Source organism: Anarhichas minor, unplaced genomic scaffold (assembly GCF_050575085.1).
Source record: "Anarhichas minor isolate MPS153535 unplaced genomic scaffold, ASM5057508v1 ptg000040l, whole genome shotgun sequence".
Lineage (NCBI taxonomy): Eukaryota > Metazoa > Chordata > Actinopteri > Perciformes > Anarhichadidae > Anarhichas > Anarhichas minor.
This window is the reverse complement of record NW_027466486.1, coordinates 1,409,065-1,428,615: the sequence shown is the minus strand read 5'-3', so window position 1 is coordinate 1,428,615 and position 19,551 is coordinate 1,409,065. Positions and strand designations below refer to the sequence as shown.

Below are 19,551 nucleotides of genomic sequence, written 5' to 3'. Positions count from 1 at the left end.
CTCACCACAAGGTCCCTTTAGTAGCCGAGGCCTTCTTAAGCGCATCTTCCTCAGCAGACGGAGACGCCAGAAGGTCCCAAGAAGTGAGACTATTTTTGTCACCAACTGTTTCCAAGGTCGAGAATTAGCCTTCAATCTCATCTGTTTAATGGTTTGTTTTAATGTCCTTCTTCTGGCAAAGCTTTTCCCCATGCTTGTTGTTGGTAATTGAGGACTCACAACCAAGCTCGTCACGAGGGAGAGGGAGATTGGCATGGGAAGGAACCAAATACAGACCGTTTAGGAAGCAGGATGATTTATTGTTGAAGGGAGGATATGTATAGGTTTACAGGCAGGTACTGGTGGCTTGAAAGCAAAAGTGCAAAGCACCTGCAACTTTAATGATCTGGCAGGGAATGAATGGAACTGGGCAGATACATGAAATGAGAGGCTGATGAGGGAATGAGATGGCGGTGAACTTCAACATAAGCCAGTTTTTAAGTAAATTTAGTCCGACACGAACTGATAACTTGCATTTGATCTGGTTTTATAATAAGGTCAAAAAAAGTGATATATTTCCTCTTCCTCTGCTTTACCTACCAGCCTGGTCACTCAGTAGGGATGTTGGCCGCCGTGGAACATGGTCCCATCCTCTGCAGCGACTCCAACATCCTCTGCCTCTCGTGGAAAGGCCGGGTCCCCAAGAGTGAAAAGGACAAGCCGGTGTGCCGGAGGCGGTACTATGAGGAGGGCTGGCTCGCCACGGGGAATGGAAGAGGAGTTGTTGGGGTGACGTTTACATCGAGTCACTGCAGGAGGGACAGAAGCACGCCTCAGAGAATCAACTTTAATCTGCGAGGACACAACAGCGAGGTCTGGTCTTGACTCTAGCAATATCAATGTCTTCACTGTAAAAAAAAAAAAAATGAAAATATGTTTGTAATACTTTCGAAAGACTTTCTAACAAAGCTGACATGTTTTTATACCGAACAAAATCCTCCGTCCTTATATTAATATAAGGATAACAATGTTTCCTGTCTCTGACAATAAGACAATATGAGATAAAGCTTTCACAATCTACTTTGGGAAATTTGATTGTTGCAGCAGCAAAGAGTGCTAGAATATATCACAACGTTTGCATATAAATAATCATAAAATAAATAGAGCTCAAATAGAAATGCAGCCAACAATTACAACTCTTAAATTATCGAAACTATGTAATAGTCTATAACTAATTAGCACATGACCGTAAGAAGACAAAAATATGCATACAATATTAAAATGTAGTAATCTATAGAGATATAGGCAGTGAAATAAAATTGTTTTTTAAGTTCCGTTATATGCAATACAAATCAGATGAGAAAGTTAAGATATGTAAAAAGAAAATAAAGAAATTCAGAGCAGATATAGAGTAATTTATGTTTTGGCATGCTTTGTAAAATGCATATTTTAACGCCTCTGCGTCGGCAACAGCAGCGGCCAGAGGCATAATGGTTTTGGGTTGTCAGTCCTTCTGTCCGTCCATTCGATTCTCGTGAAAGTAATATCTCAGAAACGCCTGGAGGGAATTTTATTCAAATTTGACACACACGTCCACTTGGATGTGAGGATGATTTGATTATATTTTGGTGTTAAGCGGTGCAGAAAACCACCTGGGTTTGTGAAAAATAGTAACAGTGTTTCGGGTTTTTTTTGCAGGTTGTCTTGGTGCGTTGGAATGAACCCTTTCAGAAACTGGCAACCTGTGATATGGAAGGAGGTATTTTTGTATGGATCCAGTATGAAGGAAGATGGTCTGTAGAGTTGGTGAACGACAGAGGAGCCCAGGTAGACACTTTTTTCTTCTATCACATTCATGATGACATTGATGACACAAAAAAATACGTCCCACGTATGCTATTTTGATGGCAGTGTCCTGTATACATACACAAATAGCTTGAAGGTGAACATTTCTTCCATCCAGGTGAGTGACTTCACTTGGTCACATGATGGCACTCAAGCCCTCATCGCGTACCGGGATGGATTTGTGTTAGTTGGCTCGGTCAGCGGACAAAGACACTGGTCCTCGGAGATTAACCTGGAGAGTCAAATCTCCTGTGGCATCTGGACGCCTGATGATCAACAGGTACACATTTCCTGGTTGAACTTGTAGGAATGACTTTTGGTATTAGTTAATCTGTCTGTTATCTTTGGTAAGAAAAATGACAAAAAATTGCTTTTTCATCATGTCCATCTATTCAAGTTTAACGTACAATGCCCCCTCAGGTCTTGTTTGGTACGGCAGATGGTCAGGTGATAGTGATGGACTGTCACGGACGAATGCTCGCCCACGTTCTGTTGCGCGAGTCCGACGGGATCGTGAGCATGTCCTGGAACTGCCCCGACTTCCTGGTTGAGGACAGCACAGAGAGCGACACGGACTCTGATGACAATATTCTGCCTTTAGGTAAAGACACATCCCCCCCCAAAACCTCACTACTGATATGACAGCTTGCTACCTTGTCTAATAAACTTGCTTTTCTTTGTTCTTCCAAGTGCGGAGAGTCAAGCCTTTGTTGACAGTCACCTTCTTATCAGGAGATATCAGTTTAATGAACAACTATGACGACCTCTCTCCTTCCGTAATCCGCTCAGGGCTGAAAGGTATAAAAATGACCCAAGCATGCCGATCAATTGTGTTGATCATATGCCCCAATAACACATAAGGCTCACTCCTCAGATGTTGAGGCCCAGTGGTGCTCCCAGGGAGACCTCCTGGCTGTGGCCGGCATGGAGAGACACGGGCTTTCTGTCGACTCTGCCTGCTCGTCCATCATGAGGAACGCCCTTGTTAAGTTCTATAATGTCCAAGGAGAGCACATCTACACTTTGGAAACACCGGCACAGGTTAGTCCTGTATAATAGGAGGGATGTAGTAGATGTTTGGGCAAGTCAATTAGATATTGCTACAGTAAAAATTGCTACAGTAAGGTGCAGAGTTGTTTCTGAATATAATTATGTACACTATGCATATACACATTGTTATTTTGAGGGTCAGAAGCTGAACCAGTATGAGAGATGTGATAGAAAGATTCAATGAAACTGATTACTATGAATTATTTTATTGTGAAAATTGCTTTTTTCAGAGACCCATCACCACCATCTGTTGGGGTCACAGAGACTCTCGTCTGTTCCTTGCATGTGGACCGGCTCTGTATGTGGTGCGTGTGGAGCACAGGGTGGCCAGCCTCCAACTTTTATGCCAGCAGGGCATCGCCAGCGCCCTGCGAGAGGAGAAAGATGTGGGGAAACTCAACATGCCCTCGCTGCTCTGCTCTTATGTCACCACTGCTTTTATACCCACCATCAAGGTGCATTAATCCCTAATTAATCATTGCCGTAACAGTTAGAGACAGCTTCTTTTCAACTCTTGTTGATAATGCAAAACTGCTGACTGAGACATGTTTTCATTTGAGGGTCCAGAAATCTTACAGCTCTTTCCTCTCTTTGTTCTAGCCCCCAATCCCTGACCCCAACAACATCCGTGACTTTGTCAGCTATCCCACAGCTGGGAATGAGAGGCTCCACTGCACCATGAAGAGGGCAGAGGACAGCCCTGAGGCAGGCGGACCCTGCTATACCCTATACCTAGAATATTTAGGAGGACTGGTGCCCATTCTCAAAGGAAGGCGCATCAGTAAATTACGGCCTGAGTTTGTCATTATGGATCCAAAGATGGACAGCAAAGCAGGTGGGCGTAGACCTTACAGAGTCTTCTTTGGGACTATTTATCTTTCAGTAGTTCCAGTGAAAGGTGTTTACAGTGAGGTCTGAGGATTATCCAGAGAAACCACTAAATAAACACAATTATTTCAGAGGTGTACATCTCAAGACAACTGTTCATGAGCTTAAACTGTCTTCATGGATACCACTCAGAGATTGTTAGCTTAGCTTTACCTTACCACTTGAAGTTAAAGGAAACAGCTAGCTTGGCTTTGTTCAATGTTAAGAAACACCCCTAAATGTAACTAATTAACATGGCAGTATTTTTTTTATTACATATTTACAGACAGCACACCGGATATTAACTTGGAAATGTATTTTTTATTTTACAGAGTATTTAACTTAAAAGACAGAGCCAGGCTAGCTGTTTCCCCCTGCTTTCAGTCTTTATGCTAGGCTATGCTAATTGGCTAGCTGCTAGCTTTATATTTAACGGGCAAACATGAGAGTGGTATTGATCTTCTCATCAAACTATTTGCAAGAAAGCACTGGGAATATTTAAAGAGGTGACATGAATGATGAACTTTTGAAATACTGATCAATGAAGCAAAAAGTACTAAGTAGTAGTAGTAAGACACAGCTAATGGTAGCGGAGTGATGTGAAATCTGAGCCTTGTTCATCTCTTTAAATGTGCTCTATTTTAAATATAACTGGGCATAATCATGCAAATTCCCCTTGAGTAAGAACAAGTACAGACTCTGGTGATGAATGCTCTTTGATGTAACATGGTCCGAGGCTTGATACAGGAATAGCCTGTACCATGACCTAGCTGCGCCAGGGTCACGTTTAGCCTGTGGTAGTGCATATTTACTTACTTTCTTATTCGTACGCTGCAGTAGTTTGCTGTCAGTATGTAGGAGGACTCAGTTCAAACTCACCTCTGCTGTTTTGTGTTTGTTTGTTTTTCCAGAGGAGGTGTGTGTGAATCCCATGATCTCATACAATGACAGCTGTAACTGCTCTGACTCCAGTGACATTGAGTTGAGCGATGAGTGGGTCGGGAAGAAGTCACCAAAGTTATCTCGAGGAAACAGGTCACCAAATCTGTGTCAATTTTACATAAATTATTCTTTTTTTTTACACATTACACAGGCCTGAACCACAGATGTTTTATTAGCCATGCTATTTCATCATGCTAGTTGAGTTCATGTCTGTTTCATCAACTGTAACATTAACTGAAACATATTTCAATGGAAAAGATGATTAAAAGCTGCACCTCTTTGTTTCAAAGGATGAACTTGGAATCCAGAAAATCGCCCAAACGTTCACACGTCAATCAGGAAGGCCAACGGTCGCCACGATTACCAACAAAGAAGCCTCCAGTTCGGTCTCCCAGTCTGACGCGTCGAGAGTTTTCTATGGATGGGATCACAGAGGTATGAAGCTGCATCATTCGCTTATGATACGGTACAAAATCAAAACAAACAAACAGCTACTTTGTATCCCTCTTACTACCCTATATATCTCTCCTTGCAGAACAATAACTGTCTTTAATTTCTTCTGCTTCAAAGCACAACTATCTTGCTCAAGTCACATCTAACATTTGGGGGACAAAATTCAAAATTGTTGGACTTGCTTCTTTTCTCCCCGCCAATCTTGGTGCAGGTAAATATCACAAAAGTCACACATACAAATCACATTGACCATTGTGATGAATTTAGCAGTCACCAAGACTTTCTTTGATGTTTCAGTCATCTATAAGACAAGTTTGCTTCATCTACAACCGAGACAGATGACAATCTACCTTCCAGAAGTGCGAAAGATTTCTCATGACTTCATGAGCCTGCCTGTGTTCAACCCCAATGTGTTCAGTGAGGATGAGGATGACTTACCAGGTGTGAACGAATATTAAGCACAATAAAAGATATGACAACGTTTTGTGCTAAAAGTCGGTGACACAGTTCTCCTTTGTCTTTTTCTAAAGTGATGGGGCCATCTGGAGTGGCAGGAGACAATCCTCCCTGTACAGTCAACATCCCCATTGCTCCCATCCACAGCCCGGCTCAAGCAATGTCTCCAACTCAGAGTATAGGCCTGGTTCAGTCTCTTCTGGCCAACCAGAACATTCAGCTGGATGTCCTGACCAACCCTACAGCCACTGCGTCAGCTGCAGCCGCAGCAGCAGCAGCAGCTTCTGTCCCTGTTACGGATCATGGGCAGGATGCAGTTCCATCACCGTATCCAGTGCCAACTAGATACTCAAACCCTGGTCAAGTGATCTTCAACGGGCTGGAGATGGGTCCTCTTCTTCCTGGCACTCTTCCTCCCCCACCTCCACCTCACCATCTCCCACCGCAGCCTCACCCGCAGCGGTCCCATTCACAGCCTCCTCGCCAACTGCCGTCCAAACAGTCACAACAGATGCAGACGCAGCAGCAGAAAATGCATCATCATCAACAGCAACAGCAACACCATCATCAGTCCCAATCACAGCAGCAACAGCAGCAGTTGCAGCAGCAACAGCAGCAATTACAACAGCAGCAGCTGCAGCAGCAACAGCTGCAGCAGCAACATCAACAGCTACAGCAGCAACAGCAACAGCTGCAGCAACTGCAGACGCTGCACCAACAGCAGCAGCAACAACATCAACAACACCAGGTTCAGCAGCACCAACAACTCCAACAAAATCCGACGCACCAACAGCTTCATCACCAACAGCAAATCCAGCAGCAGCAACAACAGATGCAGCTGCAGCACGAGCAGATGCAGCAGCAGCAGCAGCAGATGCAGCAGCAGCAGCAGCAGATCCGCCAACAGATCCAGGAGATGAGGCAGCAGCAGCAGCAGCTCCAGCAGCAGCACCAGCAGATCCAGCAGCAACATCAACAGATGCAGAGGCAGCACCAACAGATGCAGCAGCAGCTGAAGATGCAGATGGCGCTGCCCCCTCCTCCGTCTGGCTATCCAACCATTTCATTACACCAGATTCATCTTCTGCCTCCCCCTCCAACCACTGAGCCTGGGTTCAACAGGGGGGAGCACTCGCACACTCTTAAGCCAAGTCTGCCTCGGACTTTACCTCCCTTCATTGAATTGGATGGATCGATGGAGATTCAGATGAGGAAGGTGAATCCTCCTCCTCCTTACCCGGGCACCGTAGTGTCTTCAGCGACAGTTACAGCCGTCGCTATGCCCCAAACTCTTGTCACAAACTGTGACAGCCCAGGTGTCCTGTCGGCAGACCCTTGCCTGAAGAAGGACGAGTTTTTGCTTCACCCTCTCACTTTGCAGTACCCGACACCTCTGGGGTATGAAAGGATCACGACCTTTGACAGCAGCGGCAACGTGGAGGAGGTTTGTCGGCCACGCAGGCGCCTCGTTCGCAACCAAAACACGTACGCTGTCCACGGCATCGGAGGCTCGGCCACGCTCAAAGTTACGTCCTCTGAGAATAAAAAAATTCAGCTTCCCTACAGCTCAGCAACATTGAGTCGTCTCTCTGTCCCTCGATACTCAATACCAAGTGGAGACCCTCCTCCTTACCCTGATCCAGCCAATCAAGTAACTGCTACACTTCCTCCTCCTCAGAGAATCGACAGCAGTCTGATTCATGCCACTCTACGGCGTGACCGCAGGGACGTGGGACTTAAAGTGCCACAGATGATGGAAAGCTCAAGAACCCTCCCCACCAAGGCTAAAATGAACAGTGCACTAGCACTTACCTACCAACAGAGGGCGCCCACAGCGTTGTACACATGCACACAGTGCAGCAGTAACAGCAGCAGCACCAGTGTCAGTGTTAGTGGTGGTGGAACTACAAGTAGTGGCATCGCAGGCGGCACGGTGGTGAGGCAGGACTTCCCGCCAGGGAAAGGAGCACATCACAGTACCATTATCGTGCACTCCAAAAGCACCTCACCCATGGCCTCTCAGTCATCTTACAGTCTGCTGAGTGCTGTGGATAACAGCAGGGACAGAACGGTGTACGTCAACTCCGCCTTTACCGAAGATGAGACTTTAAATCAGCAGTGTCACCTCGAAAAATCGGTGCGTCAGCTGACTCTCGGAGACGTCAGTTTGACAGTCAAACGCCCTCCGCCTTACCAGTGGGACACCTCCACCACAGAGGAGTTCTGGCTCACTCCAGAACAAACAATGTTAGGTCCTCCACCAGGACCTCATAAACCGCCTCCACTCATCATCAGCCAGGCTCAGCACTTGGACATGACTCGGCTACCGTTTGTCCTCACGACTAAACCTCCAACCAGTCAGACCACGAGCACTCTTACTTTCCCATCCGGTTACCAGATATCTCTCGCACCTTTTCCTCCGAGTGTGGGTCACGGTGGTCCTCCACTTCAGACTTTACAGAACCCTCCACCAAGTGAAGTGGTTGGCTCAGTCCCTTTTTCTCAGCAGGAACCCACCTTGGTTTTGCCACCAGGCTATCCTCCAAGTCTTGCTAACTTGGCCTGCTGCCCTCTCCCTCCAATGTATCCAGGAGCCAGCTCATGTGCCGGACTTCAGCTGCACCCGGTCAACCTTCACCCCTGGAACCCTTACCCCTGCCCGCCTCCCTTGCAAGACCCTCCAGCACCTCCCCTCCCGACTAAAACTCATCAGATTCTAGAGAAGCCCATCCTCTCGCCACCTCCTCCTTCTGGTCCACCCCCACCCCCTCCTCTCCCCCCTCCTCCTCCACCTACTGAGCTACCACCGTCCAAAAGTTCCACAGAGGATCTAGCAGAGTCCGCCAACAACTTTCTCGAGCCATCGTCTCTGAATGACAGCCCTGTGCCACAGGAGTCAGAGCGCTTCAACAAGAAGAGCCGCAAAAGACTGGACAGCCGAGCTGAGGAAGCCAACATGACCACCGTCTCTGAGGGCAAATCTAGAAAGGAAGGACGCGCGCTGTCTGACTTCAACACTCTCATGTCCAGCCCAAGGCTTGGCAGCAGAGAGAAGAAGAAGCCCAAAGGGCAGAGGGAGCAACTCAATAAAACCAAGAAGATGAGCAGGACCACGAATGAGTTCCAGGACAGCTCGGAGAGTGAGCCGGAGCTGTTCATCAGCGGCGATGAGCTCATGAACCAGAACCAGAGCAGTAAGAAGAGCTGGAAGAACAAGCGCAGCCTGCGTATGGCGAGTGAGCTGGAGGAGATAAAGTGCCGCAAGGCAAATGAAAGAGAGGACCGTAGTTTGGGAAGCCAAGGATTCGTCTATGTTATGGCCAATAAACAACCATTGTGGAATGAAGCCACCCAGGTCTACCAGCTCGATTTTGGAGGACGAGTCACACAGGAGTCGGCAAAGAACTTTCAAATTGAGCTGGATGGTAGACAGGTAATGCTCAAGAATTCATATTTTAAATCATTAGTGAATTGCTGTTTTTGTTGACATTACCGTCATTTAGCAGACGCTTTTATCCAAAGCAACTTACAATTCAGATTCTATCACATTCATTCACAGTAGGCACAGCTACGAGAGCAATTTTGGGGTTAAGTGTCTTGCTCAAGGACACATCGACATGCGACTATTGCAACTATTCTTACACTCACTTTTTAATCAAAAATGGCAAATATTATCTGGTTTCAGCTTTTCTTTTTATTATTTGAAAGTATTCTAACGTTTCAGAATGAAAAGCGTGTTTAGCATTTCTTTTTATATTTTAGTAAAAAAAAAGGAAAATCATTGGTAGTAACAATAACGGTTAGTTGCAGTCATAGATGATGTGTTGATTAATTCATGCTTCCTGTGTTCTGTCTTTCTTAGGTGATGCAGTTTGGGCGAATTGATGGGAATGGTTATGTCTTGGATTTCCAGTATCCTTTCTCAGCAGTGCAGGCATTTGCTGTTGCCTTAGCCAACGTGACTCAAAGGCTGAAATGAAAAGGTTTTGTGTTGTTGTAGACGAATTGAAAAGAAGCCACAATGGCCGAGCACCCCAATGTGTGGGGATAAAGCTGGGAAAGTGTCAATGTTGTGGTGATTCTTTTGAATATACAAGACGGTCTTGCACACGCAGACGATTTACAATCCGTCTGTTCAAGACAATATCAGTATAGGTCAGTGGGGATGGAGACTACACCAGTTATTCCATCATTTCTAGTTCATATGTTGAATGTACTCAAGCTAATTTTATTTATTATTCAGATGTTATATAGTGAAGTAAAAAAATATCAACCTTCCCTGGATAATCAAAAGGTTAGTAAGGTACATGTTGGAATGGATTTTAAAAGCAGTGTGGAGGTTTAGTGCCGCATGTGGTGCCAAAGACATCTTAACTCTCTTAAAATTGTGGCTAATTTAATGTATTTCAAATTAATGAATATTTTATTTGTGTTTGTGATGTTTATAAAAAATATACACAGCAAATACCTTCATCCATAGTTACAATGGCTGTCAAAATTGCAAATACATTCTCACCAAGCCATACCATATGTGCACTATTTTAGGTCAGTTTTAAGTAATTAAGTAAATATATTATACGATTTTATTATAAATATCAAACTGATTGTTTTTTCCCCCCCAATACCTTTATTTGTATATTTATTCTTCATGCAAATCCCATTTGTTTAAGACAATGATTTGATTTTTAATCTTTAGTTTTTTTTATAAATTATTTTCAAATTGCTGAACATGCAATAGAAGAATATATTGATTCTGTAACTGCAACATGAAGAGTTGACCACAGTTCATCATGGTTTGTATATTTTCTATTCATGATACTTCTATGAAGTAGTGCAATTAACATAGTTAAACATTGTTCAGTCAGACGCCGTTATGATCTGACAATGTATTCGTAATTTTTTATAGTCAATTTACACATTCCTTTTAATTTCCAAAACCCCCCACCGTCTACATTTTTGAGTCGTGGTCTACAGTAAGTTTATGGGTGCCAAATAGTCAAAATGCATTTGGCTTAAAGTAAGTTAGTGGGGAATACGGTAGAAAATGTTTTTATCCCCACTAACGGAAATGTGCATAAGCGCTGAGATCCTCTCCGAGAATCTCAAACTTGGTTGGCTCTGTGTTGTTTTCATTGGGTGTTTATGATGCTGCTACATCGGCAGTTTGCCTTGTTGGAAACCAGTGCTGCTTTAGATATATAGAGCTTGTGTGCAATAACGCTACTTACATAGAACTGATGTTGTACTGGCAAAAGAAAATACAATGCTGCTTGCACCGTGTATTTAGTAAATGACTTAACATTATTATATGCTTAGAAAATTGTGCTTATATGTTGCTAATTTCAGTAATTTTGCACCTTTGCTTTAACATGGTAACAAGAGTTTTTTTGATGTTCAACTTAGAAAAAAAGAACGAGAACAATTAACTTGCAAAGGTGATAATTACAACTTATTCACAAGTTGTTAAGATTAACTGTCAGTAGGAGTGAGATTTCATGTAGATTTGGTGCTAATGTATAAAGAAACAAATGTGGAAAGGAAATTGTGTTATTTGCTAAAACAAGGTTGTTGTGACATTTGTCATTTGCTAAAAGAAGGTTATTTTAAAGTATATGAAGAATGTATCTTGAGAGAGGCTACAGAGAGTTTTCATTTTAAGAGCTTTTCATTTATTGCAGCTTTAGAGATTTCAGCGACAGTGTGTGTCAGTTATCAGCAATACTGCCTAATGAATAGATGGTTGCCTGAATTTTATTTCTCTTATTTTGTGAAGGAAACAAATATGATGCGACCATAGGTTTACATGGACCTATCGGCAGGCCAAAGTGTAATAAAAATACATGGTTCCAAATTTGTTGTTTTGTGTCATTTACAGTTTGGCTCTTTCACTCTCTGATGCAAAGTTGGTGACACAACACAGGCTTCCTCCTTCGGTCCCTTTAATTTTTATTTATGAGGGAATCGATAGAAGTACTGTGGTTCTGCAAAGAAAGTGGCAGATTTATTAAGATGTATTATTTATCATGTTCTATATATGTGTGTGTGTGTGTGCATGTATCTATCTATGTACGTATGCGTGTATGTATTATTATTATTTAGGAATCTGTATGGATAAATTGTAAAATTATTCATAGTACATTCATTTTTTTGTGTAGTTAAAATGAAATGCTAATTTAGTCATATCAATACATTGTTATATATATATTTTTATACTATATTTATATTTTGTTCTTTCATGTAAAAATATACTGTACATCTGTAATTATTGCTATTGTGGTAGTTATGGTTGTTGGTATTACATAAAAACTCCTGTAGCGATTGATAATTATTATTTCAAAAGTATATAATTGTAATAGAAACCCTTTGCCCTCAGTATAAGGGTCATTTTATTATTATTTATACTTTTTTGGTTCCGTGATGTTATGTTCATAACTTTATGCTACACATTGTTTTGTTTTTTTATACATTTCATATGTAAAAAAACATATAAAATACAAAACAAACATACATTTATCCAAGCGATTAACTAAACAAACCTATAAATTAACATAGTAAATCCTTAAAGTAGTGTGTATTTTGTGTTGATTTAATTGTTAAATATATACATTAATTAGTGATTAATCTGAGAAACCGCATATGGTATACAAACTAAAATGTGGAGCGATTAAAAGAAAGCATAGTTATTCATTTTAAGTCTTAACTCTTCATTAAGCGGTGCCGGAGGCTGGCTATCGGGGCTTTTATTTTGTTGAGTGCTTCCGGTTTAATCTGAAGTTTCAGTTAACTTCATTGAGAAAATACCTCGCGCATAAAAATAGTCGAAATATGCATCATACAAGAATCGAACCGTTGACCGACCCATGATGTCTAAGTGTCATCTGAACTACCACTGAGCCACGGAGCAAAGATAAATGTCGAAGTACTCATCGTGTAACATTCACATCATCACACAGTATCGCCATTCATGATGAACTGTGTTTCTTGTCACATTAACGTTAGTGCACGTAGCTCACCATAGGGAAATCTTAATTAAGTATTTGATTTGGGTCGGTCTAAATGATGATTTGGGTCGGTCTAAATGATGCAAGAAGAAAAGACAGCGAGTAGACTATATTGTAGATATATTACTATTTCCAAAGGTTACTATATTATATACGTAATCTGCTCAAGTTACAATTTTGTTATTGTGAAGCATTTACTAACTTTACACGATGAATTTGAGCTCATATGTTTAACTCACAGGCTGTATGGATGCACAGACAGGTACATCGGTCTCAAATCGACTTGACATGAGATTAATAACGATATATGATACAAATATAAGACGGACAACAGAGCGTTTCTTAAAGGATTTATTGACGTAAGTATTTTGAACAGGCATCGACACCTACCACCAACTTTGTCATTCACTCTGGTCCTCGTTATGCGTCCTCGGAATCTCAACCACAGCCTCGCGAACGAGTAGTACATTTTCCAGCAAAGTGTTCCGTTTATATTCTATCAAAAGAAACCGTAGAAACTACGTGAAAGACAGAGGCGAAACGATCGAAATATTTATTTCCTGTTTATTCTACGTGGGTCCTGAAATGCCACTCCTACCACACATCTGCCTCAGGCACTCCCACATAAACCAGTTAATTCAAAACCAGTTAAACTCGCACACCGGGAGCTGAGTGACTGTTTGCTGTTGGTGTTTTCAGGTTCCCTCTGTGTGTCGTTATGTCACCGTCTGTATTTCTGTCCTGAATAATTGGATATAAGAAAACCTGAACATTTAGAAATGGACCCGGAAGTCGACCTCCAGCAAGCAGGTTGGTGACTTTTAGTAAAGTGTAATAGTTTTTTTTGCTGTGTTTTGAATCCGCTGAACTAACTTCTAACGTTAACATTATCTAATCTCCTTATCCAATTGTTTTTTTTACTGTTCCGTCACTTTTATTAATTTATGTTTTTTCTGTTCACAACAGCTGAAACTCCAGCTGAAACAACAGGTCCTCCTCCGAGGATGACAAGACAGCAGATTCTCACCTTAATATCAATGGCATCTGTCAACTTTAGCTCCATGATCTGCTACTCAATATTAGGCCCATTTTTCCCCAATGAGGTAATCCAAAAGTATTCCACGTGATAGTGTACAAATAGCATGAGGTTAGGGGTTTGAGGAGCACTTATGGCATTTTTTATTAAAAGTTGTATTAGCTTTTGAAAGTAGACAAAATAAATTATTCCTCTTTTGAATGAAAAGTTAATTCATAAGCATTAAAAAACCTCTTTATGGTGGCTGATGTTAGCAAACTTTACATTAATATTTCTGTGTATCTGACACTACTGTGTCAGTTTTTAAAAATGCAGAAGTGACTAATTTAAGCATTACAGAACGCTGCTCAGCAAAGTTACATACGTTAGCTTTAATGGTTAATAAATGAGTTTGCTTAGTTTTCAAAATCAATTATTTGGCATTCTTAAGAACTAATTTTGGGTTGCCAGGTTGAGAAAATCCCATTAGCTGGTGTTTAAACCTTCTATTTGGTAATAATTCCAACTATTGTTCTTCCAGTATTTCTGCAGCCCTTTTACAACCCTTTTTAAAGGGTGCCCAGCCAGAAAGTGGCATTTTACTGCATTGATTTGTAACAAGCATTAGCATTTTAATGTCTTGTTTAAGGTGCACTTAAGTCTGTCATCAGTGATGTAAACAACCAAACAGGACCACTGTAAAAAAAAAAAAGTAAAGACACAACAGCAAGGCTGTGTGTCTTGAAAAAGCATCGGTAATACGTGTAGTGTGCTTTACCCAAATAAAAGAGCATATAATACATATTATACTGAGAGAGTGTATACTTTAAATCCTGGCCATTTGCATAACATCTGCACAGGCCTCACATTTACTAACAGAGATGTTAAGCAGAGAATGTCCAGTCTATTACTAGCTCAGACTAATAGAATAAAACAGGACATAACCTTTGGGCTGTTGTGGTGACTCAAGATAGAATACATAATATTTATATATCTTTGAAACAAACTGTAAAAAGTAGTAACATTATTCTTGTTTTTTTTAGCTGGTAAAGGATGTGAAACATCAGCTGTGAACCATAATCAGGGCTCCATTGTTTGTATCCAATAATTCGTTCGGCGCTACAAACGGATGCTGTACTTAGTCTGACGAATAGCGTCGGTGGTCGTGTCTTCTGAGTGGAATGAATGAAAGTGATCATGTGCTGGACAGACGTCCCTCCCTGCAGGCCAGTGAATAAGTAAGCTCAGCTGACAACATGATTAATAACTGAAGCAAAGGTTAGGGCGCAGTGGAGTATTAATAATAATAATAATAAATAATAATACATTTTATTTATATAGCGCTTTAAAAGGCACTCAAAGACACTTTACATGTTAAAAACAGAAACAATAGAAGCATTTATAATAAGAACAAAATATACGACATAACAGTAAGAAAAAAATAAATAAAATAAAATAAACATGAAAAGGAAGAACGAAAACAAACATATGCCTTATCATATTAAATATGATAAGGCATTAATGCATTATTTTTAGTCATCTGCTCCTCTATCAATATGTAATCCATGCATTGACCATTTGTGTTATTAACTTTCCATCACACGTCCATATTTATGTTACTTATGGTGTGAAATAAGACCAGTAGATACCTAACATGTATGTTTCCACACAGGCAGTGAAGAAGGGTGCCAGTCAAACTGTCATCGGCCTCATATTTGGCTGCTACGCTGTCTGCAATTTAATTGGCTCATTGATCATGGGGAGATATGTAAGTGCACATGGCTTATTTCTCATCAGTATGTGAAGTGTGGATTGCTGTTATTCACAGTAATTCACTCTCTCTTTGTCGTCCAATCAGATTGTCCAGATTGGTGCAAAGTTCATGCTTGTGGCGGGTCTTTTTGTGTCTTCAGGCTGCACCATCGTATTCGGGTAAGTGTTGCTCCGTTGGTGATGATATATTATGATATCTACAGTGCCCAGCAGTTTTAGGAAATTATTTAGCCTTTTTAAAAAGGGGAAACTAAATACTTGTGACCCGTTTTCACAGAGAGAGCCGGCCATACGGCACAATATTGTACTGACAATGTGCATCGCTTCATTATTGTTTTTCTCCACTTTATTTGAATGCACATTTAGATTCTAGTCAGTCTGCATTTGTTCCAGTGTTTCTATCTTGAGTCCTGTTTGACACGAGTTTGTTTCTTGCAGGTTACTCAACCGTGTTCCCGCGGGAGCCCCTTTCATAAGTCTCTGCTTTATCGTGAGGTCGATAGACGCCTTAGGCTTCGCCGCAGCTATGACCTCCACTTTTGCCATGACAGGCAAAATATTTCCAAACAATGTGGCAACTGTTTTGGTGAGAGCAGACAACTGTTGTGCTTCTGGCATGTTGTTTAGACATTAGAATCACGAGGAAAGAAAAGAAAAGAAAAAGGCATTATGGTTGGGGTTGTTTTGTAACTGCCGTTTCTCCCAGTGTCATGGAAAATAATAACTATCTTCTGGCACGTGTAGTAAAAGATTTTATCCTAACAGATTGCTGCAATTCTCTCTGTTTAGGGTAGTTTGGAGGTTTTCACAGGACTTGGTCTTATTCTGGGGCCACCCCTCGGAGGGTTGCTCTACCAGTCGTTCGGATACGAAGTCCCTTTTCTGCTTCTCGGATGTTTACTACTGATTATGGTCCCTTTCAACATATACGTCTTGCCAAGCATCGGTAGTAGTTTCATCATATTATGTATGTCATTTCTATAAATTAGTTTTTTTTTTTTTTTTTCGGATTGTAACCGCGAGCTGTACTTTGTGCTTCTGTCCAAACAGAAGCAGAACCCTCGAAGGATTCCTTCTTTTCGCTTCTCACCAAAGGGAAAATCATCCTGATGTGCTATGTGATATTCACTCTCAGCGCAGGCCTGGGCTTCTTGGATGCCACGTTGTCCCTGTTTGCCATGGAGAAGGTAATATCCTTACTTCTGATGTAAGTCAACTTACTGTAGGAAGAACGTTTGTTGTGCTTCCTGTGAATAAGTTTTCCCTCTCTGTTATACCAGTTTAACCTCTCAGCGGGCTACGTGGGACTCATCCTTCTTGGTCTGTCGTTGCCCTACTGCCTGGCATCCCCGCTGTTTGGGTATATTACTGATAAATATCCTGTGAGTATGAAGGCAAATGTGGATCATTCTTCCAGAATTGTAAATTCTACATGTTGAACTAAATCCCTTGCGTGTGTGCGTGTGTGCGTGTGTGCGTGTGCGTGTGCGTGTGCGTGTGCGTGTGCGTGTGTGTGTGTGTGTGTGTCTTCAGTCCACCAGGCCTTGGTTCATGGTGTCAGGAGGTACCGCCACAGCATTTGGTTTCTTTATGCTTGGCCCCATCCCTTTCCTTCACATCCAGAGGTGAGTGTGTGCTAAAGATGGAAAGTAACAGAGACCCTCTCCTTTAAACGAATAGCCCCACATTTGTTTTTAAATAGGCTTATTCTATTCTATTTATTATTATCTGTCCATTTAATATGGAGTTACAGCCAGCAGCCTGCTAGCTTAGCTTAGCATAAAGACTGGAAACAAGGGGAAACAGCTAGCCTGGCTCTGAGGGGAGGTCACAAAACCTGCACCGGCAAATTGATAGGTCATGCTGTTCAGTGTGTTTTAAAGCGCTTATTGAGAACACAAACATGATAAAAGGACTTGAGTCTTTACATTGAGCATTCATCCACTGTGATTTTGCTACTTTTACTTGAGTTGAGTACTTCCTCACCACCAGCAGTACTCAGTAGGTGAGATGTTGTCTCAAAACTATAACTCCTTTAGGTTAACAGTACTAACGTTATATTATATTCTGTTTCTTTGCTTGTGTGTTTGTGTGTGTAGTCAGCTGTGGTTGGTGGTCTTTATGCTCGGTGTAATTGGGTTGTCTCTGGGCATGACTGCAATCCCCACGTTCCCTGAGATCATCACATCTGCATAGTGAGTGGCTTCACATGTTGTGCTGCTATGAACATAAATATACCTTTTTATTTATGTATATAATGCATAATGAAACACATCCTTCTTTGCAGTGAACAAGGATATGATGAGGGGCTAAGCACTCTTGGAATGGTGTCTGGACTTTTTGGGGCATTTTGGTCCTCGGGGTAAGTTTCTACCGACATCCAAAAGCCCTTTTCAGTAGCTTGAATATAGAAAAACAAAACAAATGAACATTAAATCAATTCTCTCACTGGTTGGTACTTATTTTCTGCCCTTTGATTTTTTTAAAAGGATGTTTTATGGCCCAGTAGTGGGTGGCCTTATCACGCAGCATCTGAACTTTGAGTGGGCCGCTGCAGTCCAAGGAGGCGTGGCGTTATTGGGTGTAAGTATCAGTTCGTGCAGTGTTTTGTGTGCATGACGGGTCCATGTGAGAAAAGGACACATGAAGCGGGAGAGAATTGCCAGAACACGTCTCACTCGCTGGCATATGAACATTCGCATTGTCCTCTTGTGATTTGAAAGATTCCAGTTTACACTGGTACTCTTATCACCATATCATCAGGAGTAAATCATTAGTCACTCATGCACACAATGGTCACTCGGGCGGTTTTCAAGCCTGTTAGAATGTTGTCGGTGTGACAGAGACTGCATGAGACTGGGAGAATTGCCACTTTACTTGCATGATATTTATGTGAGGATGGAGGAAAAAAAATGTTATCAAACACACCACAAAGATCTGATGGCGAAACAAGCGCATGATTCTCTTTTCTTAAGTTACACGATTGAAACTAAATGACCACTCTCTCTTTAGGCCTTTCTCCTTGCTGTGTATTACCTGTGTCATCCTCAACAACAACAACAACAACAACAACAACAACAAAGGTAATCAATATCCTCATATAAAGCGGATCAGATTCATGCCAGATATTTAGATTAACTGTATACTACATGGAAGGCTATTTAGACTTATTATTTGTGCACTTTCCTTAAACGTACTCGGTGTAACACTCACATTTATGTTTGAATTGAAGCGTTCGAAAAGACAGTCGACCGACCGATGAACGCTCTCCTCTCCTGACTGAATGAAGCCCTCAGCCACATGTGGAAGGACGCCATACCGAACCAACCGCCGTCTCAATGCGTCAGCCTCCAAGTTACTAAGTGGTTTCGAATGTTTTGTGAATGATACATTTTTGGTGTTGCAGAGATTGTAATGCTTTTGTATGGGTCATGGAAATATTTTCATGGAAAACTATTAAAAACAAAGCGGTACTTTAGTGTATTTCAGATTTTACACGAGAATTTAAATAAATGATTTAATATTGTGCATGATGATACATGAATGTTGTATGAATGAAAGTAGTCAACCCCTGGAAAGTCCAAACTAACTGTGCCTTTTGGTCTGAAGCTCAGCTGTTATCACATGACCTGGATTTCATGTCGAAGTTACGCAAGCCGAGAGCTGCTGACCACATTCATGACTACAAGGAAGCGAGCATGTTATATAATCTGTATTATTTAGGTCATAGTGAACCTCGGTATAATTCAACAGGGAGCATCATGTCACATTCACTGCAGTTGGTGATTTTGTATGTTGTGCCTTCTTTTCTGACTGAACAATTTTACGATTTTTGCACTGATTGTAAATAAAAGCTGTAAATACTCTATCCATACTATGTCTGTGCACGCCATGCAAGTGGCATGTTTAAGTTATTCTGAACTGACATCATGTACTGCATAGCCTGCTTATATTTTATTTCACAGAAAAAATACAGTTACCCAGTTGTCCACTGAAACATAGCCGATATTCTAAAATAATAGTGTCGCACAAAAATAAAATCGATATCTTCTTGCTAGTAGCATTTTAAAATGAAAAGATATTAACGTGTAAAAAAGTAGAATATAAAATAATGACATGCTATAGCTTACAATTCCACTTGACTGACTCAAACTAGTCTTTAAAAAAAAA

General features: G+C 41.5%; 2 protein-coding genes across 4 annotated transcripts; both read left to right on the top strand.

Moving 5' to 3' along the window:
* The first annotated feature begins 506 nt into the window (after nucleotides 1–506).
* On the top strand, nucleotides 507–11,486 carry tulp4b (TUB like protein 4b). Of its 2 annotated transcripts, XM_076108576.1 has the most exons (15): nucleotides 507–852; nucleotides 1,678–1,806; nucleotides 1,943–2,104; nucleotides 2,245–2,425; nucleotides 2,515–2,622; nucleotides 2,699–2,865; nucleotides 3,105–3,329; nucleotides 3,475–3,709; nucleotides 4,653–4,788; nucleotides 4,835–4,849; nucleotides 4,953–5,118; nucleotides 5,254–5,347; nucleotides 5,434–5,577; nucleotides 5,667–9,025; nucleotides 9,455–11,486. In XM_076108576.1, exons 1-15 carry the CDS (start codon nucleotides 601–603, stop codon nucleotides 9,569–9,571), a joined length of 5,490 nt encoding a protein of 1,829 aa, XP_075964691.1. In that variant the 5' UTR covers nucleotides 507–600; the 3' UTR covers nucleotides 9,572–11,486. The 2 variants fall into 2 exon arrangements, with proteins under 2 accessions (XP_075964691.1, XP_075964690.1); XM_076108575.1 differs by lacking the exon at nucleotides 4,835–4,849 and having other exon boundaries at nucleotides 4,653–4,776; nucleotides 4,974–5,118.
* A 913-nt stretch (nucleotides 11,487–12,399) lies between these two features.
* On the top strand, nucleotides 12,400–19,249 carry slc18b1 (solute carrier family 18 member B1). Of its 2 annotated transcripts, XM_076108232.1 has the most exons (15): nucleotides 12,400–12,952; nucleotides 13,293–13,403; nucleotides 13,560–13,696; nucleotides 15,281–15,376; nucleotides 15,467–15,540; nucleotides 15,820–15,967; nucleotides 16,171–16,327; nucleotides 16,432–16,568; nucleotides 16,662–16,763; nucleotides 16,915–17,006; nucleotides 17,481–17,576; nucleotides 17,669–17,743; nucleotides 17,871–17,964; nucleotides 18,394–18,464; nucleotides 18,614–19,249. In XM_076108232.1, the coding sequence occupies exons 2-15, from the start codon at nucleotides 13,373–13,375 to the stop codon at nucleotides 18,666–18,668; spliced, it is 1,365 nt and encodes a 454-aa protein (XP_075964347.1). In that variant the 5' UTR covers nucleotides 12,400–12,952; nucleotides 13,293–13,372; the 3' UTR covers nucleotides 18,669–19,249. The 2 variants fall into 2 exon arrangements, with proteins under 2 accessions (XP_075964347.1, XP_075964346.1); XM_076108231.1 differs by having other exon boundaries at nucleotides 12,400–13,403.
* Nucleotides 19,250–19,551: the final 302 nt, after the last annotated feature.